This window comes from Leuresthes tenuis, unplaced genomic scaffold, assembly GCF_036924035.1.
Source record: "Leuresthes tenuis unplaced genomic scaffold, fLeuTen1.0.hap1 SCAF_22, whole genome shotgun sequence".
Taxonomy (NCBI): Eukaryota; Metazoa; Chordata; class Actinopteri; order Atheriniformes; family Atherinopsidae; genus Leuresthes; species Leuresthes tenuis.
Window position 1 is genome coordinate 9872167 of NW_027325376.1, and position 26909 is coordinate 9899075.

The 26909-nt window shown below is 42.4% G+C and overlaps 1 protein-coding gene across 2 annotated transcripts; it reads right to left on the bottom strand.

Annotated features, from left to right (window-relative positions):
* Positions 1–1003: 1003 nt before the first annotated feature.
* On the bottom strand, positions 1004–25913 carry LOC140282245 (ATP-dependent RNA helicase DHX15-like). Of its 2 annotated transcripts, none has more exons than XM_072376829.1 (14): positions 25691–25913; positions 23178–23463; positions 21982–22175; positions 21400–21559; positions 19986–20204; positions 16563–16730; positions 10775–10861; positions 10292–10441; positions 9715–9823; positions 4330–4521; positions 3227–3349; positions 2956–3146; positions 1995–2164; positions 1004–1575 (listed from the first exon to the last, which is right to left on the bottom strand). In XM_072376829.1, exons 1-14 carry the CDS (start codon positions 25693–25695, stop codon positions 1458–1460), a joined length of 2172 nt encoding a protein of 723 aa, XP_072232930.1. In that variant the 5' UTR covers positions 25696–25913; the 3' UTR covers positions 1004–1457. The 2 variants fall into 2 exon arrangements, with proteins under 2 accessions (XP_072232930.1, XP_072232929.1); XM_072376828.1 differs by lacking the exon at positions 25691–25913 and adding an exon at positions 25524–25680.
* Between the last annotated feature and the right edge of the window lie 996 nt (positions 25914–26909).

Genomic DNA, 26909 nt, shown 5'->3' on the forward strand with positions numbered 1-26909 from the left:
AAGCATACAGTGCAAAATAAGATAACGATCCCACATTTATTCTCATGTTTTCCAACAAAACTTTACACTTTATCCTTTTCTTTTTTTTTTTTTTTTAACAGGAGGATGATACAGGAAAAAACAAAACAAAAACAAAGCCAGGACAAAATCGGACCCCATCTGCCTTAGTTTTTTGTAGTTTGCTTTGTTGTTGACATTTAAAGTTTTTAATAGTAGACGTGATATTATCATTTTCATCATGCAGAGGATAACAGAAACATACAGTTTTCCATTTCACTTATTTCACAATTACGAATATTTTGCACCCTCAAACGGTACGAGGCGTAGATTAAATGACACAAAACCCCAAAATGTCCTTTTTAAAGCTGAACCGCATGCAACAAAAATGGCGGAAAAAAACCCAAAAACAAACAAAAAAAAACATGGGAAAGATAATCATTTTGCAAGCACTGTTACATGTTTGACTGCAAGATGGAAAATGTGTAAAACGCAACTTTAAGTAGCGAAAAGCTCAAAGTGGAGAGGGCAAAATGGTTACAGGAAACAAAGCCGACGCTCAACACAAGACCATCAGCGCAGCGGCCTCATCAGTCGGGACTCACTACCAGACAAGGAAAAAAAAAAAAAAAAAGGTTTTACTGCTCTTTCATTCCGTTTAATTTTTTCTCCGTAAATCACCGAGGTGGTCAAGATTCTCCCAAAAGCACGGCTTTACCTTTCAAATGAGAGAGGCATTGACACAAGGGCTGTACAGCCGGTACAGGCTCAGGCTCAGCAGGGATTTCACATCATTGTTCCGAAACACTTGTAATTAACATCCCCCTCCAACTCCAACTGTTTCTGAAGCTATCAATATCCCAGTAAGAAGATTCAACTTCCCCGAAGAGCCAGGAAAATGAGCAGGATTTTGGCAGGTTGGGATGCGAGCAGCTTGGAAGGTTGAGTGAGAAAGTTTAGGGAAAGAGTATCCAGTTATTTGAATGTATTTTCATGCTGAGACGGATTATTATCACAAAATCTTTTTTATTAAGTTAAACAGTTGACAGGAATTGTGACCATTTTCATATCTCCATGACAAGATGACAGTAAGTCTGCATCAAAATACTGTATAAATTACATTTAATCCCCATAGATTAATGCCATCTTTGTCAGGGGCAAAACAAAGGAATGTTTCAATTTACATCAAAGTATCATGCAACTTCTTATAACCTTTATTGTCTGTTCATTTCTACTAGTGCTTAACTCATTTCATCTATAGGATGAAAAAAAAAAAGGGGAAGAAAGAAAACACACAAGTCAGACAATTATCAATCATCATGGAGATGCATCTGATGCAGTGAGACACAAATATAAGTCAAAATTAGTTTTAGATGGGAATCAACAAAAAAAAACAACATTCATATTCAGATTTTTACTGGCTGCAAATCCCGCCGCCGCAGCAGCACATGCAGACCCTTTTAGTACTGAGTGTATTCCTTGGACGAGAGTTTTGCAATAATACGCTCCAACTGCCTCTTTGCTTCACACTGGGGGAAGTTACTCATCTCATAGTACTGCGGGGCAATTTTCACCAGCCTAGGAAAGAAAGCAAGTAAACATTAGTCACAAAAATTGTCTTCAGTGTTTACTTGTGGGAGAAAAGTCGTTCTTCCATATTCACAAGGTGACTGCTGGAGCGTGCACAACAAATGTGATACATAATTGTACGAGGTCACGGGGGGGGGTTTGGCTGATTTTATGTGATGTGCATAAACCTACACTGGTGAGACCCAATCCATCTCGGTCGTAATTGTCTTTTTTTCGCAATTTCCCCAAATAAAAACATTTCAGTGGTGCCAGCTGCTAGCATTTGGCAAAGGAGCTGTGATACAGTCACCCAATTAATCTATCGGAATATGAGCGAAATTTACCCCAAACATTTTGGAAGTTTCATCATGCACGCTCGCAGAAAAGCATCAGATTTTGGAACGCGTCGTTTAGCTCTGAAAACGTACCACTCCGGTTTGATGTCTGTGCACGTGCGGATGTAGTTCTTGGTGGTGAGTACGAACTCGTTGTAGAGCACCCACTCGGGTTTGTGGTCCAGCACAGTGGAGGGGTGCAGCTGTACCACCTGGTTGTCCTTCGCTGTGAGGTAATGACCCGTGCGCTCCAGGTGAGCGACCTGTTCGCAGAAAGAAAAGCAAAAGTAGCTGTTCAGGGACGAACCGGGTGAGTCAGAGGAAAACTGGAAGAACACATCACAAACGACTCCTTTATTGGTTCTTCATTTCATGTCTAAAATACTGAGACCAACGAAAAAAAAAAAAATCTAAGAACTTTTAATGCTCAGATGAAAAAGGAGCAGTCAACACAAATTTGACTAAATTACCCCCCCTCTACACACACTTTGTAGACACTTGGTCAAGCTGCTGTGGCGGTGATGATTAAACAAGGCAATCAGTCTCAATAAAAGGCCTTTCCAACCAAAGACATGATCACGCTTGAAACATGAGCTGCAAATTTGTCTCCAAGATAAAGGTTAATGTTGACAAATATTTAAATATTAACACCATAATTCAACTTGTCAGGCTGCTTGTTTCAGGTGGCCCTGAAAATAGCTTCTTGCAAAATCACCATTTGTTTTCCTGAGCGAGAGACAAATTAATTTGATTTCTTACGCATCTAAAACAAGGCAGCAGTCTGTGTGTGGGCGTGCGCACGCATGCTTTAAAACCAGCTCTCAATCGATTAGCTAAATAAACAACTCAAACGAATAAACTGTTTTCTAGATGATCACCCTCACCAGACTAACGGGGACTATTTTAGCTCAGACATGAGAAGCAGCCAAAAGACAACACGGGAAAGAGAACAATGGTTGTCAGAGAGAAGAAAAAGTTAAGTGAAGCATGTTCAACTTGTATCCTTGAAGCCGAGGGCCTCCAGGAGATTTCCAAAAAGAGCCTGATCACTGACCTGCATGAAAAAGCCGGTGACCAGCGCTCGGCGAATGTTGATGTAATAGTCTCTGCTGGTGAACTCTGCGCTCTTTCGAGGCAGGTTGAATCGGTCCATGATCCTCGACAACTGCTGCCGTACGTTGTCAGCAGACATCAGCGAGCGGTAGTTGACAAAGTTATCGTAGCACCACTGAGTGGAGTCGTGGTCTGTGTGACAGAAAGAGGCAATTTAGGATTACGAGCACATGGAAACCGTGGGCAACTATTCAATGAAACATGAGTCTCACTTTGTTTAAAGGCGTGATAGACGTTAAGCAGCGTCAGATGGTCTCCATCGATGTGGGCAAAGCGCAGCTTGGACTCGTCAGCCACCTTTTTGGCCTCCGTGGGTCGGACGAAGCACTGTGGGACTAAACAAGGTTGGTATAGGCCCCAACACAGCCGCCCATAGGGATAAGTTAAGCAAATCCCACAGAGAAGAACAAGGACTCAGCTCAAGAGAGGCACAGAGCACTTCACAGGGCACACGGTATTGCCAAGAGTTTATGGAGAAAAGGAGAGGAGGGTCAAAGAGAAGGGAAGGAGGACGGGTTTCTCCATCCTGTTTCGCTACTATCTGGCGCGAGACAAGACCCACTAACATCTGACACCCAGTCCAAACGAGCGCTCCCTTTTACAGGCATGATACAGTGATGGAAAATTCACCAACTCCCTGGTTCTGCCCTCTCCCCTGTCAACTCACTCCAAACTGCTTAACATCACACATGCTTGATTGTGCCTTTAATGGATAAAAGCTGTGTTTATTGAGCCTCATGGTTGGTTGCTGTGGCAGCACCATTCTCAGGTGTACTTCTACTGCTTACTTTAATGAACTCAGCAAAAACCTTCCATCCTGAAACACCTGCTTTAAGTGCACACCACGTCCAAGCAGCTAGTTAAATCCATTTCCCCACTCTCAAAGACCCTCGCACTCCCTTCAAAGGCGTCAGGATTCATCTCAATGAGCAGCATTCTGCTTTGGCAAGCCCAAAGTGCAATTACTGCTGTAGCATGCTGGTGCTGCTCCAGCTACACCTATACAATTTGTACAGACATGTATTTTTTTCCCCCCACCTTCCTCACAAACAGCTGACACCACTGACTTTATACTCCACTTGCCTGGTAGATAAGTTCAGTAGGCACTCATTACATACATTCTAAGTAGACTTCAACATCTAGGGCGTGGACTGTTGCTAAAGCATAGCATTGGTTAGCACTGAAGAGACCCTTTCACAACACTTATTTAGGTATTTGAAAGGTATACTAGCTGCCCTGTATATTTCCTTTAGGCTCTCTGGTCATTTCTGAGGCACAGTCCACGTGTCCATGGTGGCCCAGCCCTGAGTATTACCTGACAACATGGCGGTGATGGACAGGATCTCATTGGAACAGTTGAATTCACAGCTGGCGATGACCATCTTGGCCAGCTGGGGGTCCAGGGGGAACTCTGCCATCATGGAGCCCAGCTCGGTCAGGTCACCGTTGTCGTTCAGTGCTGCCAGATAGTTCAGCAACTCAAGGGCTCGCATCAGGGTCTCTGGGGCTTAGCAGGACAGAATGAGAGCGACGGGCTGTTAAAAGTGTTCCAAGTCCATGAGCAAAACACACACAGGTGGCAGAGACAGAACATTTGCAAAACTGCCATTTCTCTCATGACAGCGTCGCTTGAGAACAATTTGGCATCTTTTCACATAAAATCTGTGTCAGATCTTATTACCACTCCAGTATTGCATGCACACAAATGACAACCTCCTGCTTTTGTCACACACAGTGGCCAACATCTTTGAGAAAATAAATCAGCAGCTTTCAGTCTGCACCCCAATTTAAATTTGTACACCTCAACAATACACCGCCAGGCCAAAAGAAACACTAATATGTGGTTGGATACCTTTAGTTTTTAATTAAGCAAGCATCCCCAGTGGCATTTTTTCAATAACATTAGCCAATGTCACATTTATTTACACCCAGAACTCTGTTACTAATTCTTCACAATATTCCATTTGTGATGGCAGTCAGACCCTTTCATACGGTCATCTCCTGATCACTGTAATTTTTATTAATTGGGGTAAGGTCCAGACTCTGCGGTATATATCATAACGCTCCCCCAATAAGCTCATATGGGTGCAGCACTTCACCTGCTGCTCTTCTTACCCTCACTCATCACTCTGGAATGAATTGAAATGAAAAAATACTTTATTTACCCCAAAGGGAAATTATATTGTTGCAGTAGCTTTTTTTTTTTCCTCATAACATTCTCATCATTCTAAGCTTTAATTATGTATTGCTATTGTTGCTGGCAGGAATGACCTCCTGTATCTCTCTGTGTTACATCGTAGTTAAGGAGGCCTCATTCTGATTACACTTTCAACACGATGTGGTCAGTGCTGGTCTTTATGATCATTAACTGCTGCAACATTCCTCTTTTTACAATCAGGTCCTGGGGATCCAGAGCAGTCCCCAGCACAGAGCCAGCCTTCTTTATTGGTTCGTTTAGTGTCTTTGAGCCTCTGGCTCTGTGCTGCTGCCCCAACAGATGGCTGCAACTCCATATCCACAGAGTTGTGGAAGATCATCTCGGTGCAGACACTGAAGAACCTAAGCTTTGTTGTTAGTTCCACTGTTAAATTTTCTCTCTCGAAGATGTTGATTCACCACAAGCTTTCCAGGTTTTAACAAATTGTTGGTCTATTCTAAACACAATTTTAGTAGTTTCCCTAACTCCATAACAACAAAGGCAGCTTTTCCGCTGAAAACTGGATGCGTCTTCCGAAATGGTTGTTTTCAACGATCGAAAAGCTACTCACTGCATCAGTTACAGTTAAATCAACTGTTGCCAGCTCAAACATATTAATCATTGCAGTACATTTCAAATAGGAGGCCCGCTCACTTTACTGCCCAAACTTTATTATTTGCAAACTGAGCTTCATCCTGTTTTATGTCTTCGAACTAAAATTTAAAAAGCAGTCTTAATTTAAACCTGTTTAATAATAAGTATTCCCCAAAGACAGAATATGCATTGTGACACATTTACAATTGAGCGGCTCCAAATTACACCGCTGAAAAAAACCAACTGTATTTTCTATTTTTGGCTTTAATCAAAGAGTTTTGGGTTTTTTTTGGAACCCAGGGATTTGATTCCATGCCACAAGGCCCAGAAGTTATTAGCTAAGATAGAGACATTGTCGTGGTTTTAGTAAACAACATGATTGGCAACCTGACCGACCAACAGAGCATTAAAAAAAGCCCACGGGTTAGAAAAAAAAAAAGAAAAGCAGACTAAACACTTCCATCACCCGCTTTACTCTGAGCTTTAATGGAAGACAAATGCTTGTTAAGGAAAGACACAAACTCTCAAACAAAGGGGAGCTGTTAGCAGGTTTGGTGGCAGGAGGCATGAGGTGAATCAGAATGAGACGGCTCTTGGTGTGTGATGGCCTGAGTTACACTAGACAGCGAAGTAGCAGAGAAGTAATCATGGCAGAGCTCATTTTTCATCCTGCACTGAGGCAATCCTAAACAACTAATGCAATTACAGGGGAACTTTCTACTTAATGCTTCAACACAAAAGGCTTTCACCGTTTGGTTAAAAGATTTTTCCTCCAGATGCAATTATTGACCTTTGCCTCTCCAGAGCTAAAGCCTAATGACCAGTTGCATGTTAACTGAAAATTAGCTTCAAGCAGCAGCAGGGGTGCACGCTCGCTCGCTTTCGTTTCTCTCAAACGCTCCCAAAAAAATTCAATTTCAAACAGCAAGGCGGCATTTTTTTCCCCTTCTTTTTATGATTAACAAATATTGATTGGGGGAAATCAAAGCGACTTTTTACATTCCCCCTCCACCCCCACACACACTTAATGAGTGCTGGTCACATTACTTACCACTCCGATGGCTTGTGTGGGACTGAACAAAAGGTGAAAATCTGATTCCAAGTACGGCTAGCATGATGAACCACTGTGGAAATTCAATCTATACCCAACGCGACTCATCAGAAAGTAAGTATTGACTGCCTCAACACACAAGAATCCGATATATTAACCCAGGGCCGAATCAATGAGGCAAAAGGCTAAAGGTACATTAAACCACATTGGCTTTGAAAGGTACTTTTTGGAAATGTCAGGAAGAAAATGAATACCACCCAGCCAAGTGCTTGTGTAAATCGTTACCGACTTCTTTTGGCTTTTCCATTTGGTTGTTTGGCTCACACCATTGCTCCTGCGTTTAGTGATTAACGAGAAAAACAGAAGAAATGCATTTCTGAGCATTTAATGGTTATCGGGGGGGGGGTTAAGGTTTCCGTCAGCGCTATGGACAAATACACACATCAATGTTTGGAGATGATTTCTATGATCAGAAGGAAAACTCAAATCCAACATTAGGGCTTAAGCCTAAACACAGAATTTAATGCACAGCACTAAATTCAACCTAAAAAGCTGAAGAAATAAAAGGTTTGCCCGAAAACAAAGATAATCAGGCGAAATCTTTTAAACATGGAAAGTTGAGTAATAGAGACTTTTAACACCTCTGTGACCTGTCGATTTTGTCTGAGGTCAGCCTTTGACACAGCTTATCAAACCTGATCCGCTGTAAATAGCCGTTATAAAAACCTGTCGAGGAACTCTCTGACTCAAAGCAGACTTCATTTGTTGCACCCAACGAGCTCCAGCTTCCAGCCAGCACGGGAGCGACTTCCGAGAAACCTTCTGCCACGAGTCGATCAAATAAATAAAAAGGTAATCCTCCACTTTTCCTTCACCCCACTACTCCTAGTTAGTGTCCACTGACAAGGCCAATCCTATACGCTGACGTATATCCTCGCATTTTGTGAGAAATGTGGCTGTAGTGTGGAGGTCAGTCACGTTTCACTGGAGGAATATAAAGGGAAGGCAATTGCAAAGGTGATAGTGTTGCTATTGATGTAACCAATTTCATTCTCAAAATGGCGTTTGCCACAGTGGACGGGGAGAGATGGGTTTAATCTCAGAGGTGAGATGAAAACTATATTATGGTGAGAAGGGGGGGGGGGGGGGGGGGGGGGGGGGGGTAGAGGGGGAGGTTAAGGATAGGGAAAGGAGGGGTGGTCTCCTCTGGAAGATGTCAGAACACACGGTCTTGGAAAATGCTGTAACCTGGCAGCTCAATTAAATAATTTCAGTGTTTGTTTCGTGGCAGAACCGTGCTCATCCCAAACACTGCCGGCCAGCACACAAACGGATCCAATCACTCAAAACAACACTCTTCCTCACACTGAAGACAAACAATATCAACTTAACATGAACTGCTGACAAAAAATCCAAAAAGAAATCCCATCATACCGTTTGTTTTTACCCAAACAACACACCCCACCTCGACTTTAGATATCGCACATCAAAACAATTCCAGATCGATTAAATTGAATCAATTAAATGTAGCCACGCAATTCCATTTTTCTGGATTCAAGCAGGACTACTGATGCATCATAAACCCCATCATCATCATCTGATATGAAGTCCTAAATGTTATGATGGCAGGGGAACTGACACCTCCCCAGTGGAAACAGCAAGAACATTTTAAAACTACAGAAAACGCTCATCAAGCAGCTTATTCATAAAACAGAAGACAGTTTCTTTCTTTTTCTTCTTCTTCTTTCTCTCAAATTGCCTGCGTGGGCTTAAGACCGAACGATGGCAGCACTCATTTGAATCGAATTGACTGGGAGAGCTCATCAAAAAGGTCCTGCGCCCAGTTGTGATGCGAGTCTACACACGTTTCCACACAAAGATTTGCCTTTTTAGGCTTTAACCTTTCAGAGGAAGAGACTTTGGAAAGGCTCTGCCAATAAGATGAACACACGACTGAGTGAAATGGATAAGGGTTCAGCTAAAACTGATGACACATAGAAACCCAAACTTATGAACTTATGAAGGCTGTAATATTAGTTTCTCAGAGACTTCATTTCTGTTGTGACGCTTTCCAATCACCTCAATGTTCATATCAGTTCCTTTTGGTTCCTTTGAGGTTTTAACTGCAGCTTTTTTAATAACATCATTTTGTTACAGAGCCAACTACTGCCCATCTCAATCAACCATCCTTTATCAACTGCAAAATAAATTAGAGCAACAACTTTGTGTATTTTTCACCTTTTTTCTCCCTTGCAGAAGTTTGTAAGAAAACGAGGTAAAGGTTTCTGATATGCTCGGATGAAATCCCAGCTTCTGCTGACTTGTTTTCTGCCTTGAAGACGCTTTTAGCTTCTAACTTCACTCCAGGAAACATTTCTTAATTGTGACAATTAAACAATTTGTGATGCTTTGATAAGTAAAGATGGCTAAGTGACGTTAGCTTTTGACAGTGTAGAACAAAAGTAAGGAACACCGATCCCCGACCAGCCCTTTACTTTTTGCGCCATCATGTTTTCACAGACAAATATCACAGGTGAGATTTCCAGTCTTTCCGTCCCTATATAGGTTATTTTTTGGGTTTAAATCCATATATCAGTTGCTGTTTTGCTTCGGCCCCGTATCCTGTAGATCCATTTATGCGTAAGAATGTTTCCCTTTTGGATTTGTTTTCAACATCAGTTAAAAGCATCAGTTGAGCTGCCTTTGAAGTGTGAAGACACCCCACTGCAGAAATGTCATACTAAATAAAGTACTACAGACAGAAGTAATGGCAGAAAATGAATGTGCTGAAGTAGAGAAAAAAAATGTAAATGAAGCAAATCAACCAGTTCGAGGTCAAGTTTGTTTTTCAAACTTACCCGGTGGGTCCATGAAGTCAAAGTGCACCAGGTCATCAATGCCCAGTTTCTTTAGCTGCAGCACCACGGAGCCAAGATTAGATCTCAGGATCTCTGGATACGTGTTGTCCTGAGACGTTAAGGAGGTACAAAAGAAGAAGTCAGAGGAACAATTTGTTCAAATGAATTAGTCAGGGTGCTTTTTTATCTACTCATGCATCGGTTGTAAGTCAACTTGAACAGGAACAGGGAGTCTAGGCCTTTGAAAGGCTATTTAACTTGTTTAAAAAATGTCCGATGTCACCGAGAGTGACGTTAAGGAATTACTCTGTTTAAATAGAAGGCCGGGCTTCCCTAAGTACATTTGTCACACGGCGGCTGTGTTGTTAACATAGCTTAATTGGAAAGTTACAGAGGTGTGATTTAGCAACAGGTTTGAAATTTTAATTTTTGAAAGAGAATAATGCAAAACAGAAAGCGTCTCCAGCTAGAAGGATGCACCGGGGGGGTGCTTGTGACACTAATGTATGCGAGATATGAGAATCAATCATGTGTTTACACCTCACGCTCATCCAATGACCGTCAAACGGTTTCCTACCTGCATTTCGGTCTTGTACGCTTTCTCTGTGTAAAGGCGGAAACACTTTCCTGGACGTGTTCGCCCGGCTCGACCTGCTCTCTGCTGGGCTGAGGCCTTGCTGATGGCTGTAACCAGAAGGGATTCCACTCGGATACGAGGGTTATACACCTGAGAGGAACACAGAGAGAAAGCTGAGACTAGGGTAGAGGTAAAAATGAACAAATAAATACCAACACCAAAAATCTGCAATACATACAAACGCCTCACAAAGAGCTGCAGAGTGACACATAAAACATAATCCACCACAGTGCATATATAATCTTTTTTGTGCCATGTGTATGACTTGGCTCCGGGCTGGTGAAATGTCAGAGGAATAAATAACAGGCTTTTCCATCTCTGCCGCTGTCAGCTGTGCACCGCTGTGTTTATCTGGGGATTCTCAGGCAACAGACACAGATGATCACAGCAGATAAAGAGTGGTGGGAGAAAGGGGAGGCTAACCTTTTGCTTGGCAAATCCGGGATCAATTACAAACACCACTCCGTCGATGGTCAGGGACGTCTCGGCAATGTTTGTTGACACGACGACCTGCGGAAACGGGGACACGTGACTTAAATGATCTTCACAAGATGACTGGAGGGACTGAAGACTTTTGGTGGATTCTGATGTTGCACTGACGTGTGTTTAGTCAATTTTTCTTATGCTAATCAGTTATTTAGCGGAGCTTAAACTAAAGTTCCTTCAACTCTACGCTTCCCTCTTGTTGAGAGCCTATCCTGTAATGGCTTAAATACGCTGCGAGTGAAACAATGGTTACTCCTCCTTTCCTCACATATCTTTTTTTTTTCTTTTCTTTTTTACCCCAAAAGAGGGCTCACGTGAACTGTACAAATGTCCGTGGACATGCCAGCTGTGCATGACTCACCGATGCCGACTGGCTTTTGCTCTCTGCTGTGCAACGCTGGCTCCTGCAAAACTTTGTTTCAAACACAAGCTTGGGCAAATGGCACAGCAAGTCTTTGCGGTGAAAATAGTTTAAAAAGGTTCTGAAAGTTGCTGAGCTGACCTCTTTTTTCCAACAGCCACCTATTCTGAGCAGCCGGTCAATGTTAAAATAGCCGAACATTTCACATGAGTGATGGCGCTAGAACGGCTGGCATTCCTTTTCAAGCAGCCAATCATACAGTACCAGAGGGGGTGTCTAGACTTTTAAGTGGTGCTGTATGCGTGGGACTCCTCAGAAAAGTAAATAAGAAAATGGAGAACAATCTCGTTCTGGCTTCAAGATCGTCAGCCAATAATTAGCCCAATAGAGGATTAATTCAACACTATTTTGAAAATAATGCAAGTCTTAATCATAACTAAGTGACTTCGGATATTCCACAATTCCATTATCGTGAGTAATCTTACAAATTGCAAACTACAAACTTCCTCCGTCAGTAAAAACTTCCACACTTAAGACAAACCATGAAAGCACAACTGTGTGTGGCTTTCTATTTGCACGATGCATTCACTTGACTTGACAATCGGAATGTTGACAGCTTGTCCTCCCTGTCACCGTTCAAGCAGGTCAAGCTGAAAATCGTCCGTTTTCAGTCACCAGCTGAGCAATCTGTGTATCCCGAGTAATCTAGTTTGAAAACACGAAAGCTAGCTGGAGTGTGAATATCCACATGCTAAATAGTTCCCTTTGTAAAAGCACAGACAAAGACATTTAACTCAGAGCAGATGATTTATCTACTCAGTTCTCAGGTGTTATGGAGGAGTCAAAATATCTGCCTAGTGTTTGCTTCTCTGTGATGGAGCTGTATTGTGCTCAATCAATATTCCCCTGCTGTCTTTGGAGAGAAAAATAGTGCGAGGAGGAGGAAAAGGAAACAGGAAAGAGAAATAATGAAAAGCTGCTTGGTTTCTAAGAACAAGACCGGAGGGAGAACTGAGAACCTGCACCGTGTCCCAGTCTCAGATCTACAATTATCTCTTACAGCAAAGCTGTCCGTGAGAAATGACAGATGAATCAAAGCCAATTAGCCAATGAGTCACATCACCTGATGAGTCTGTCACTGTCAGCATGTAGATAAACATGGAGCACGAGACAGACAGCCAACTGTTTACGCATGAACTTGGACTGCAGCCAGGGTGGGTCCTCCTTAAAAAGAAAGGAACTCACTGGGCAGAGAAACCCTTAAGAATCTGATGTAGCAGTAGCCATGGCTTAATATGGGAACGAGTGCTGGAAAAAAAAAAAAAAAAAAAAGGCACCACTTTGCACTTTACTTTCTTCAACATGTACACAAACAGGATCAAGCCGAGGGCTGGTCTATGCGGCCATTTGATGGTAGCCGCCTGCTTTCTGAGAAGTCTTCCTAGAAGTCTAAAACACCGAGCACAATGGCAAACCGTCACTGTAGTCTTAGCAGATACAGGTCCACAGAACCAATTTTGCACACTTGACACACTTCCTTTGTAGCCGTGCCTCTTCAAGCTGTGAGCCTTGGAGACTTTTAAATCCCACCTTTTAAGTGAGGATTTCTCTCCAGCCTTAGAATGCCTGACTGTTTAGTTATTAATGCCAGAGAGGGCCTTTTTCCCCTCCTCATTGTGCCTTTAACCTCTGGTAATTCACCTGTCAGAAGACACATTCCCGCTTGTATTCAAGTCGACAAATGAAGAGACGGAAATAGGCAGCGGTATGAGACAGCAATGTCTGGTAAATGATTAGGGTTTTTTTTTTTATTATACAGATGTGATTGCACCCCACGGCAAAATATTCAATTCTGTTTAGAAGGAAAATAATAAAGGCGACCTTAATAGCAGACCAGGTGGTCAGATCAAAGGTAGAAAGTGCTCTCGCAGCTTCCTCCACAGCAGGAGTTTTACTCAGTGATGTAATCTTTCGTTATCCTCCCACCCCCCCATTGTTCCACACACGTTCCCTGAAAAGTTACGCATTCGACAACTCATTCACATATTTGTTTTTATTTATGTACAATTAAAAGCAGTGAAATCTATGACCGCAAAGCTGCATGCAGAGCTTCGACTCAGACCCCCCCGACCCTCACTTTCTCGGACACAATTCCTAAGCCCCCTTCCAGCTTAATACAAACACAGGTTTAGCTTCAGCAAACAAATGTCTGTTCAGAACCTTTCAGTACTTTTTGTTTTGCAAAAAAAGCATCGAAAAAAAAAAAGGTGCAATCTTTTGAGTAAATCTTAATTCTGCTCCTCAACTCCTATCGCTGCATTATTGATACACTTATCAAAAAAAACTGTCTTTTAAAGTTGAAAACTAAATAAACTAAAAGGCTTGACCATAGAAAACATGACGTCGTGTTTTGTGAATAATGCTTTATGCCAGCGTCCAACAACCCAGCGAAGAATCAAGATCAAGTGTATAGAAAGCTTAAAAAAAAAGGAGGCAGTCTCCAAATGCATGTTGGGTCACAGTCGGTGCTCCAGCAGATGCCACACATGACACCCTCTCACATTTCATGATCATATGGGTGGCCTCATTGACTGCATTGATTCTGAAGGATTATCCAGGCTAGGCCCATTACACTGAATGCCGACTGGCTCCTTCCAGTCTGTTGCTGCACTGGATAATCCTGGCTTCTTCATCAGTAATATCATTAGAGCATCATCTCTGCATGTTATTTCTGGGTTATTACCTGCAGGAGAGCAAGCACTATAGCTAAAATGGGCCATCTTTCACGTTCCCTGCTGGGAAACATAGCCTTGATGACAAATAAAGCCTTCTCCTGACTAGGGGGAAGAAAAACGTGCCCAGTGCAGCGCTGATGCACCCCCATTTAAAGCTCACTGAAATGGATATATGTCAGGATCTCCAGTAACGTTTGGGGGAAGATTCCAAACATGACAATGCTGAAAATCTGAACGCTCGCATTTATTAGAGGCCACATTACTGACTCTGACAGGCAAAGTAAGATTATGGTCTTTGTTTGTAATTAGTCAATTCCAGCCTTGGTTTTAAATGATTAAACGGTTGAAAAACAAAGGATCGGTGGCTTTCCGAGAGAAATAGAGCAATGACGAGCTAGTGCTTTATGTTAATTAAGGAGTGCCTAATGCAGTCGTTAGCATGCATAGCGGCAGATGTGACGAACCTTAATTCTTTTTCACTACTTCCTCTTGGGCTGGCTGGGATGACATCTCTACATTTTTCACTTGATGGGTTGCTCAGTCAGTCGCCGAGGAGAAGCACGTTTACTTCAAGGACAGGCAACTTTAGATGCCACCTCAACCGATTCAACTAGCACCTGACAAATTGATGCTTCGGAGAAAAGGGACATCAACTGTGCCGCTCTCAAGCTAAAGGTGGTTGCTGGAATACAGTTTAGAGTACCAGACTTTCTGTATTTCACTCATTTTTGTTTCCCGTGAGCTGAAAACGAGAGAATTAGCTGGAGGATGACCACCAAAAGATGAAGTAGCACCACTGCCAATCGACACAATCGCCTGCGAATAGAGCTGTGAAGAAGCATCTCGACTTCCTTTAACAATGACTATGCCAGGAGATGGGACTCCTTTGAGATGGAAAAACACGATCTGATTTTTATTTTTTTTTACTTTTCTTTCTGTAAACACTAGATCTTAATTAACCTTTTCAGAACCAGTGTCTTACTTACCCACCTCAGTACTGGATATAATGAATGTTACATGGGAGTCGCCTCTGACATGAAAAACAAAAAAGTTTCATTCTTAAACGGGACTTTAATTTGAATGTTGAGTGCAGGTAGAGCCATTTCAGTAAGGAATCCGGGGGTTTCTACAACTGAATATGTCTGTAGGTCCTTATCTCTGAAAGATTTGGTGATTTTCTTCGCTCTCTCGGAGTTGGAGCACAGAGTTGACAGAACCTTATTATTTCTCGATTCACTGCATCACCCAAAACATCACGGTAACATAAGGTTAACATTGGTGTTCCTTTTCTTCTTCCGCTGCCTCTTCTGCTTCTTTGGCATTTTACAGCAATTGAATGAAATGGAGCTGAACTGTTCCCCATAAAATTCCCCCTTTATTAATCGTATACTATAATTCTGTGTGGGCTTCAAATTTTCATTTGTGTCTTGTCACTGAACTGACGCAGAATTGTTAGAAGAGTGGATAATCTAAAACTTCTACTTCTCAAAAATCCAACCTGCATGTAAAAACATGGCAGCCACAACATAAAACCACTGACAGCTCAAGGGAATAGCGTTTATTGCTGCTTTGCAAAGCAATACTTTGCAAATTAACCTGCTTTAACATTCCTGTAGATGTTTGGTGGGACTCCATAAGTTCTCAGTAAGTGAAAGGCCGCCCTGAGTCAGAGGAACCTCTCCAGGCTGACCACGAAATCCAACATTAAATGTGTTGACATCTGCATGAATGAATCATCTATTGCTAAGTCTGTGACTTTCTGCCTTGTTAAATCCGTCGCACATGTGGTACTGCCATAGGTGAGCATCACGATGATGTCCAATGCTGTGTCCGCTTCATGTGAGCCTTGCATTTAAAATCCTACTTATCACAGCTAAATGCTAATATTTAATATTCATAAATTCACTAAATATATGTTGAACTATTCACAGTTTCACAACGTATTTTACTTTGAAAGCCAGAGAACATTACTGGTTATGGAAGCAGGATCTGACTCAATTATAAGGGCTGGAGCTACGAGTCATTCATCAGCTGCTGTGGGGAATGCTTGTTTGCTCATTCAATGGCAGAGATGCTATTCCCGTATTCTCTGAGATCTCGTGCCAACACTGTGACACCGCAAGCCGTGCTGCTACTCTGGTGATGAGGCCATCTGAAGAGACACTGCCACACAAAAGCCAGGAAATCATTCATATGCTTGTATCAATAAGAGGATCATCAACTCCTGTGAGATCGAGTGACGGCCGAATGTACAGCAGGAAAAGTCCTGCGAGTCTTTGGTCAGCCCACATAACACACACCTTTAACACGGTTTGAGACTGCAGAGGTCCCCGTCCTCCCCTTTAAAAGGCTGCAAAGCTTTTGCAAATGTAGCGATAAAAATCCCCAAGAATGTAGCATTTTCCTCAGGCTCACAGGGCATAAACCATACCACAGTTATAATTTAGAGCAGAGAATTGCACGCTGACAAAAGCAGCATATGTTGCGAGTCAGTTCTGCACAAAGCTGAGAAAGGGAAAAAAAAAAGTTTGAGTCCCCACCTTCCAGCTCTTTTACTTTACCCATCTAACTCTCCATCTGGCCTCCCCCCCCCCCTCTGAGTGTTTTAACAGCAACATGGCTACTATACCTTCCTTCCAATGGCACCATTTGGTTTATTGGGTGGGGGTGGCTCGAAGATCCTCTGCTGCTGCTGTGGAGGCAGTGTAGAGTACAGAGGGATGATTTTGATATCACCGACTTCGGGCCCCAGGTCGTCGACCTCCCGCTTGATTCGCTTGCAGGCTTCATCAATTTCCTGCAAGGTGAAAGCACCACAATTAATCCCTGTGCCGCTGCCATATGCAAACACCAAAAAAAACAACAACAAAACAAACCAGTTCCGAGCAACACCTGCAAAAACAATGGCGGCGGATCGAGGTGATAGGGGAAGGATGGAGAAGGTGGCCGGGGGAAACTGAGGTTTCCTGCTACAGTACATTTGTTCAAACTATCATTCTATCTGATGGAGGAAATTAAACTTGGACTGCAGTATGCTTTGCTGAGCTCCCTGTGGCTCTGTTGTCAAATGCAGCAATCATGGAAAACACGGATGCGCACACTCGGAAGGCACAAACACACAGAGCAAGACACACTCCAACAGGGTTCATTATTCTACAGTGCAGTATTGTAGAGAGGGATGTGATATGAGACTGCAGCATTGATGCATAACCAGCGGCAAATCATGGCAGATCAGTTTAGTGAAGCTGAACGTTCTGGAGCCGATAGGCTGGCAAGAGTTAGGCCGCGTAAAGTGCCAGGAATGAGGAAACACAATGGTGAATGCGAGATTTGAGCTTATTCTCCAAAAGGCCTATTATAATATAATTGTTTAAAAAAAAACTTTTTCTATATTGCATGCATCGGATTGCCTAACAATGGAAAATTTGCTTTATTTTGATCACTTCTACAGTCTTTGATTTCTTTCTAGTTATTGAAAGTTTGTTGCACAAACCAAACCAGCGCAACAATCCTCGCTTTAGAAGCAGCTCCTTCTGTTAAGAGCCATTATATTATATTTCCAAACACTCATTTAATCTTCATAAAGCTGCAGATCCGATATGCGTCACCCTACAGCTTGTGCTGTTGCACCACCTGCAGGCCCACGGGAGCAATGCAGCAACTTTCCAAAGAGTCCCAGTGAGGCACTTACTCACAATGGACAACATCAGAGCCCTTCATCCTGGCAACAAAATGGAACTTCTTAGCCTTAAAAAAAAAAAAATGCAGCACTTTGTCAGACTAAAACCGTGCAACGGCACATTTGCCTCGACACGAGAAAGCACCAGTGATGTTTCCTCTTTTCTGTCTGGACTGCAAAATGTGTTGTTAAGCCCCGTTTGTCCTCTTGTTCACCACATTAAGTCAAGCCCCCGCTGATGGCCGCGTGCCTCTTAATCAACACACTGACAAGTGGAAAACAGTAAATCTGAATGGATTGGTAAAATTAGCCTCCGTATTAATAGCCTATCGAGCGTCTGGATGCAGCAGCTGCCATTAGGGAAGGGAAGGGAAGAGAAAAAAAGAAAAAAAAAAACACCTCTTTGCCAAAGCGCTAGAAGCAAGCTGGCTGTCTGTCCCCTCGGGGACATAAAGAAAAAGTGTGTGTGTGTGTGTGTGTGTGTGTGTGTGTGTGTGCATGCACACGTGAGCGTGTACATATACAGGGCCATTTGTCCAGTGTTGGAAACCTGTCCACCAGCTTTGCCTGTGACCCCAGAAGCAAGAATCTACTGCCAAGCTAATAACAGACACATTTAGGCACCCTTCTTGACTAGCAAACAACCCCCCCCCCCCCCCTCCAATCCTCATGTTTTGATGTTAGCTGCTGTGGGGGAAGCTTAGCTATTAGGACTTATCTTTGCTCGACAGCTGTGATAAGTTTCGACTGTCTTGTCTGTAGCTGGTGCTTCATTTCTATTTGTTTGTGAAGGGAAAATATCTCTGGAAAAAAAAACGGTGGAGGAGAGAGGAACATGGCCCCGTGCGTTAGCTTTTCTCTGATTTAAATTAAACAGTCAGATAAAAAAGAATCTATGGCTTTGCCACGAATCTGCCTCCCGAATCATTAGTCTACATCAAAGTTGCTGGGAGACTGAGGAGGTTAAGAAGTGCTTGAGGGGCATGCTGCTGCACCCTTTGAACAACCATCTCTGCCAGACCTACCACACATTAACTTCTTTAACCCAATTAGGAGAGGGTGATAATGAACTCACTGTGGGAGTGTTCTCTGTAACGCCTTAGCTTGACACAGCATTGGGGGTGGGGGTGGGGTATAAATCAACAAATTACATTGAGCCGCAAAAAATCTTTAACACATCGCCTGTAAATGTCCAAGACTTTTTCCATTCAGTCACATGAGTGACTATCAATGGTTGTGGAATTCAAAACAGCTGGAATACCACTTAATCTAAAATCAATTACTAGTCCTCAAAGGGGTCCACTTCAAACACCGTGCCCCACCGATGACTTTATCCCGTTTGTACCGAGCCGCATATCGATCCCGCTTTGACAAATGAAAACTGATGGTGGTGTTTCTCCACCAGTCACGCTGGTGTCAAATGACAACTAATTACTGGTAATCAACAACCAGTCATAAAAGCAGGCCGGGGGAAGCCACAACCACACGAGATTCTTCGTGTAGTTACCACTGTGCGATATGTGTAAATAGTCCAATTAAGCTGAGTTCCATTCAATCTCCACGGGCAACAGTCTCCTTTACAACCACCAGTGATAAATGCTTTCCAACACCATTTTGTCAAAGGGCTGAGAAACTAATCATGCCAACACAAGCATCGCTGGATCCGACAGGCTTCTCCTGTCCAGTGATCAGGAGATTGAGACATTTGCTGGTGCTTTTCTGCGTGTGTGTGTGTGTGTGTCCACCCAGCTGTGACCAAATTCATCACTGTGGGCATGGACCCTGCCCTCTATTACACATCAGTGGACAGCATTTGCAGAAGTGGGGGGAAAAAAATAAAAATAATAAATGATTTAATTTTAGAGACTTGTGGGAAGGGCAGAATCTGGGTCACTTGTTTTTCATTTCCCTCCACTCAGTGTAAATCCTGATGGTTCCCAAACAGGCACAGCCATTGCATTAACATCTATCAATCTGAGGATTAATCATTTCCTGAGCAGCGAGAGCACATGTGTGTGATTAATATGCTTCTAACTAACATTATAGATGTATCAGAGAAAGCTAAAAAACTAATAAATGAATGACTATATGTCATCATATGTTCTTTTAAGCAAAAAATAAACAGTCGTTTGATCAAGCTTCTCAAATAAGAGTCTGTCCAGCTTTTCTCTTTTTTTTTTAAAGAGCAAATATCTGTTTCAACCTCGCCTTCGAGCTCCAGAAAATATCGACTGGCACAACGTTTGCTGGATGATGAATCATAGAAATAAAACAGAACAAAACACAATCTTTAACTGCAGCTTTAAAGATCATCTCGCTGTTCAAACGCACAACCACTCTGGAGAGTTGCCCAATCTGTTCAAAACGTTGTACCTCTTGTCCGGTGAGGAAGAGCAGAACGTCCCCCTCATCTTCCTCACACATGTGGATTTGCATCACGGTGCGGATGGCTGCCTCCAGGTAGTCCCGCTCTGGGTCTGGCGTGTAGAAAATCTCCACGGGGTGTGTGCGCCCGGGGATGGTTAGCAGCGGGCAGCTGTCAAAGTACACTTGGAACTTTCCAGCATCGAGCGTTGCACTCATCACAATGACCTGAGAAGGAAAACAAAAACAGCCCGAGCGCGGGTGTTTAACAAGTCTGCGAGGCACTCTGCAATCACACAAAAACCATAAAACTAAAAGCAAAGATCGCACAGAGTTAATGACTGCAATGATTATGGATGTGAGCGCTCAAGAGAAAAATCTGTTAACATTTCATATAGCCTGATGATCACTGAGGGATAAGGACAAATACTAAATAGACTAGGGTGGAATTAAAACCATGAAATATGAAGAGTCCACAACTCTTTACAACACGGATTATGTTCTGAATTAGAATTTAGTGCGAGGCTGTTGGCACAAACCAAAGATGGTGACTATAATGTACAGCTTGGCATTACAATCCGAGTCACTGACCTACACAGAGCTACGGCAGTCCTTGTTCCCCGTGTTGGGTACACAATGTTCTTTTACTGAGCCATTAGACAGTGTGCATTAGAATTCTGATGGGAAATGCGTCTCCCATTTTCAATCTCTAACATTTTCAGGGGCCAGTGTCTCTGCATTTCGCTTTACGCTCTGCGAGACATCATAATTGCTCTTAATCAAGGCAAATTAAACTTTCAAATTTGGTAGGCGATAGGGATGAAGGAGATAGGGGGGTGTGGGTGGATGATCATTCCCAATAACCTAGACCTCATTTAACAGTCCGCGAACAACAATCTAACCTTTGATTCCACACTGACAAACAACTAGTCATTATCCATCTGCTTTATGAATATTATATCTGGCACACTCTAGCCTATAAAGCCTCCGCCTGCCTCGACACTCGTCCCATTCACACCAACAGTCGCTGTTCCCCTCCTGGTTGACTGGCTTAAAAATGTCTATGACTCTGGGAGCAATCTCTGTTGCTGCGCTGCACAAAAGATGTGCATTTACGAGTCTAACAGCAGCATTTATTTTTCTTCAACACATAAACAGCTGTCAGACACGGGGACACTGCCAGGAAAAAATGTTGACAGGGAGGGTTCATAAACACTGACTGCCACTGAATTTAGCCAACAATGGAAGAAATACGCAGGCCTTTAACAGAGTTCCGCATGCATTGGAAGGAATATACTTGTGGAAATAAGTGCAATACCTGTAAAAATAAATCTACATGCTGTCAAAAGGGCCACTGATCCTAAAAAAACGACCATGAAATACAGAAATGTTGAACAGACTTTGTTAGAGTTGCAGTGCACACCTTAAGGTCGGGCCTCTGGCGGACTACTTCCTTGAGAACCCCCATAAGGATGTCTGTGGCTAATGTGCGTTCATGGGCCTCGTCCAGAATGATGACACCATAGCGCTCCAGCAGGGGATCGTTCATGGCTTCCCGCAGCAACATTCCATCTGTCATGTACCTGGGAAAAGAGAGGCGGTGAAGCAGACATTGATTATGCAGTACAATGAGGTTTTATCATCGTGTGTGCATGCAATATCTGAGTTAAATCCATTTTAAATGTTATCAATAGACAAAGCATTCCCCAAAGAGACATTTTGCCCTTTCAAAGTGCTCAAACTGGAAATATATTTCTATATGCATCTTTTTAAGCTTTTTTAAATCATTAGCAGAGTGAGAAAAGCATTAAAACAGATTTGAATCAGTTCAACCATTTAAACAGGCCAGAGCTAAAATGATATTCCATGTTAGTTACAGCATTCTATGCGTTAGAAAGAAGTGCATTCGTTTATGAATGACCTGGAAACTAAAACTGATGGGTTACTGCGAACATCAACTTCTAAACACAGCTGGGAATTCTAATGTGAAAAACACGTCTCTCACTTGAGTAGAGTCTTGGCAGAGCTGCAGTCCTCGAACCTGATGGAATAGCCCACTTCCTGACCCAGCACGACATCCATCTCATCTGCAACCCTCTGGGCGACGCTCATGGCTGCCACCCTCCTGGGCTGGGTGCAGGCCACTGCTCTCTTGGGTCCGGCCATCGACCGCACCATGTCTACACACCACTGAGGGATCTGGAGGACAGAAGTCGAATGCGGTTTTCCCTCAACACGAGCAAATGTACAGTGCTACATTAACATTAGGGTGAAAGGTTAAAAAAATAATAAAAATGCAACAATATCCAACACAATAGTTTTCCACAGCCTGTGCAGCCATGACTGATTCAATTCATGGTGCCAAAATTCTCACTGAAGATACGTTCTTCAAAAATGAAGCAACTTGCCAAGAGAAGCCCAAGGCTTGCTTTCCCTTTATCAAGCGTACAGTTTGGATGACTGCCCTTTAGAGAGGATTCAAATCTCACCAATCTTTGAAATGTCAACCAGTCGGAGGTACAAAAATGGCAATAACAGGTTGGGAAGAGATAAAACATTTAACAGAGAATATCTAAACTTGTTTTTAGTACTTGCAGGACCCCAACCAATCATCAAAATACCTTGGACAGAAGGCTCAGAATGCACAATTAACCGTATTGGACTGTGAAACCCGATTACAAACTGCAAGAAAACGTAGGATTCGAGGATCTTTTAATTATTTTTCATGATCATTATGACTTTTACTTAACTTCACACCCTGAAAGATTTTTTTAAAAGTATTTCAAACTCAACAATGAATAAGCGAAGAACACAGATTCTTTGCATCGTTGAAGCAGGCGGCACTAACAAGATTAAAACTTTCAACTTACAAAGTGTTAGGATGGCAGTTTGCATTCAACTCAACCAGGAGCAGCGATTCAACCGCAGATTTACACTTTAAAAAAAAAAAAAATAGTGAAAACCTTACTTTTTCAAGAACTAAAGATAAACACATGAGCTTATCTTACTGGTAATCAACATCTTAGAAGCCATAAAAAAAACATCGTGCATTCATTCCATCCTGTCTCTCAATACCATCAAATCAATTTTAATCACCGGATGTCGAACCCTCATTTAATGTGACACATTTGAGTCAACACAAAGTTTTCTTTTAAAGACAACTGCTGTATTTCAAATCTGCAAAATAGCCTGCCTTTATACCTGCGTGGTCTTTCCAGAGCCCGTCTCTCCCACCAGCACAAAGGACTGGTTGCGCATCAGGATGTCAGTAAAGCTCTCTCTGTATTCCCAGACAGGCAGCTGCAGCCGCTTCTTCAGGATCTCGTGGTAGCGTGGCGTGTGGGGCAGGTTGGTGAAGGGGTTTATCTGCTGCTGAAAGGGAGGTTGCTTTAGGAAGCCTGCGCTGGCTGCAGCCGGGCTGATGGGCAAACTGGATGACTTCACATCTCTGTCCCTGTTACAGTCCCGATCCCGGTCTCTGTCACGCCTGTAAGAGGAAGGCACGCAAGGTTAAGGTTTGACAAGATTTGACTATAAATGAACCAATTAAGTTCCCAATTAGGCCAACAACACACCATCAGATGCAGTTAAGCAAATGGCTAGATTGGGAAGGCAGAACATGGAACAAACAGTGCACAAATGTTAAGCCTTGTCTAAATCTTTTCATGGGGAAAAAAAAGAAATAAATCAAATAACTCAGATATAAAGGTTACTGCACATTCCCAGTGGAAAAATCAGTCTAATCAAGTGTAGCATGCAAAGGTCGTGACTAAATTAATTGTCTGCAACATTTTCTCTCCTTTTACATACATTTATTTCACGGTTCCAGATCATTTGTATTCTCACATAAGAGCAAAATGCTGTACATATAATGGCATTACAAGACTGCGACGCACTACAGCAGTGAAGCTGTCTGCTCAAAAGAGTGCGACTGCAGGTCTGTCGCACTTGTTTTGACGACGTTGATTTCACACAATTTTATCCGTTATGTTGGATGAAAATAACAGAAATATCATAAACTTCATGGACATAAGTCATAAAGCCAAGTGTTTTGGCATCATTGAGCAAATCTTCATGTCAGGTGAAACAAAGGAGGAAAGTCCAGTTACTTTCAAGAGAAAAAAACTAAACAAAAGAGACAGCAACCGTGAGGCTCAAATACCTCCAAAATAACAAGTGAAATCAAAAGAAGAAAAATTAACAGCAGGAAGCAGCAGCAGCAAGATCATTCAGTGTTCATACGCCAAGAAGTCATCAACTTTATAAAATTCGATAAAGGCGACGACCCAAAATGTGTTTTACAGTGAAACTTGCAGCAGAATTCAACATTAGTGTAATCACTTCAGCAAAGGTTTGAGGGGATATTTCAGTTTTCATTGTATTTAGGCTGATGTCGTGCAATTAGCATGGTTATAGGTCCACTTGAGTCAAGCTAAGGTCAAAGGTCAATTGTGCTGTTTAAATGGACCACCGTGGATCGTACTGGCGATACATAGAGATATGATGTGAAGTATGTCTGACACTGAATTCTGCTGCTTAAAACATTAACTGTGAGAAGATCATACACACGTTCTCCTTCAGTTACCCAAATGGTTTTGTCAAATGACGCCGTTTTTCAAATCAGGATTTTATTAGAGCAGAGGAACAGTCTGGACATGCTTTGAATTGGCTCATTCGAGCCTAATTGATCATAGCTGGGGGGGAATTTAAACCCTGAAGGGCAATTTCATGTGATCCCGGTCAGATGAACATGTTTACACGCATTTCAAAAAGCACAGCTTTGGTAGGATGTATTGATCAGTATGGGTAAAACAAACCCCAAGCGTTTTAATTTAATCACTTGATCAAATATACAAGTATAAATATATACAGACACGTGTCTGTTGGTCTAATCATTTACACTCAGTGAAAGGATAACTTTAAAGAGCTGAGCAGCAAAGTCAAGTTCAATACAGTAGTTATCTGTGGTTTGCTTATTGCTTTAAAAAATATATGGTGCATGCGTTTGTTCATGACGTGCGTCTCTTTGCATGTGAAAGAATGTCAAATGCAGGCCAGTGACCCCGAGTCCAGTAGCACGAGTCAGACCAGAAAGGGTGCCTGCGTGTTCTCTATAGGGATTTATTAGCGATAGCTACAAACATTAGCTAGGCTACGTCGACATGAAGGGAATAATCTCATTAGAACACGTTAATCCTGGTTCATAATAATAATAATAATAGCGTGCTTTCTGTTAAGACACCGAGCTTAACCTGGCATTGGTTAGCATGTTTTGCTAGCCACGTGCAGAGCACACCAGGCCGGTAGCAGAACACCTAACAGAACATGCTTTTCGGTGTAATCATTTCGCAACATTATCGTCAAGCAAACATAAGAGGCTTCATAGTAAATTATGCAAATGCTAACTGTATGCGTTTTCATCCCAGCTGGTGCATACGTACAAGCTAAACGTGTTCAGCATTGACACAGCTAGCTCAGGACAACAACAATCTGGAAACAACTCCTCCACACAGATTAACGCTACCAGCTAAGGCTAGCGTGACATACCCATCACTAGACCTCTTTTTACTCGAGGAACAATCGTCTCCCAAGTCTGAACGATGTCGCTTTGACATACTGACACCGTAATCTTCCCACAACAGTGGCTAATTATTCCACGAACATCCTGTCCAAACCGTTAAACAGCGACAAAAATGGCTACCGGAAGCTCTTACCTCATCGTCGGTAACCTAAACAAGAAATCACTGGAAAACCGCGATTCGATGTGAGACTCGGCGAGAGTGATGAGAAAAGGCCCAGTATATAATGAGTCCTGCAAATGTTGTTGCCTGTGAAAGCCTGTTGCAGATCAAACGAGGTTTTTTTTCGGATGCGGAGGAGGATGCAGATACAGGAGGTCTGCTGTCTCTCAGTGGAGTCGGGATGATGTGCCCGCCAAGCAACAAAAACACACACACACACACACAGGCACGACTAACGTCCTCGCCCACTCCAGTCTGAAACCTCTCAGAGTGCTTTTGGTGACATTAGAGGCAACTCACATGAAAAAAAAAACTTTCCAGGGATGTCCCAAGTGACTTTGAAATGTTTGTAATAAGTGTCATGATCTAAAAGACAATAACACCTAATCTAATCTGAATAATTTAATTTCTCCAAAATTAATCATTAGCAATTTCCACTTTATGAAAAAAAAGAAACAATATTAGACCATTTTTATTTCGCAAACATCCTGCTTTCCTTTGTAAACATCTCATGGCAGTGAATTCAGTTTGTATCAATAATTGGTCAAATCAAAGCGCCCAGAGACGCCACGAACTAAAGTTTCAGTGTGCGCATTCCCAGTCAGAGGTTCTTTCTTTCTTTTTTTTATTGATTTTTGTTTGTTTATTTGTTTTGTTTATATCTCTGATGGCACATGGAGCGCAAATCTCCTGTAAGGGAAGAAGCCCACTAACTCAGAGGTAAGTAGGGTTCCCTACATTCTGTTTTTGTAATGTTTCATTTTGATCAGGTGTACCACCCCACCTTCCACGTGCCTTTATCTGAAAGACTGAAAGTTGGATTGGGTTTAGAACACTGGCGAACCCTTGAAGCCACCTCACAGAGCCATGATGTGTTGGGAAAAAAACATTCAAACTTTCACGAAAATATCAAGAATGTTTAAATTCCTACTTTTTTAAGAATCATCTTTCCTCAAGCAGAGTCACATAGTTTTTGGCATATACCACACTGCATAACCCTTTGAGTAACTAGAACAAGGGCACAAATTCAGTTTTCTTGTTTTGAAATCGGTCAAATCAATTCAATTCAGTTCAGTTTAGAAGAGATTGCAATTCAGGCAAAAACAACCAAAATGGCCAACGCTGACATCTAAATTGCAAATATATACGAAATGATTATAACCCCAAAAATGACATGTTGAATGGCTTGAGT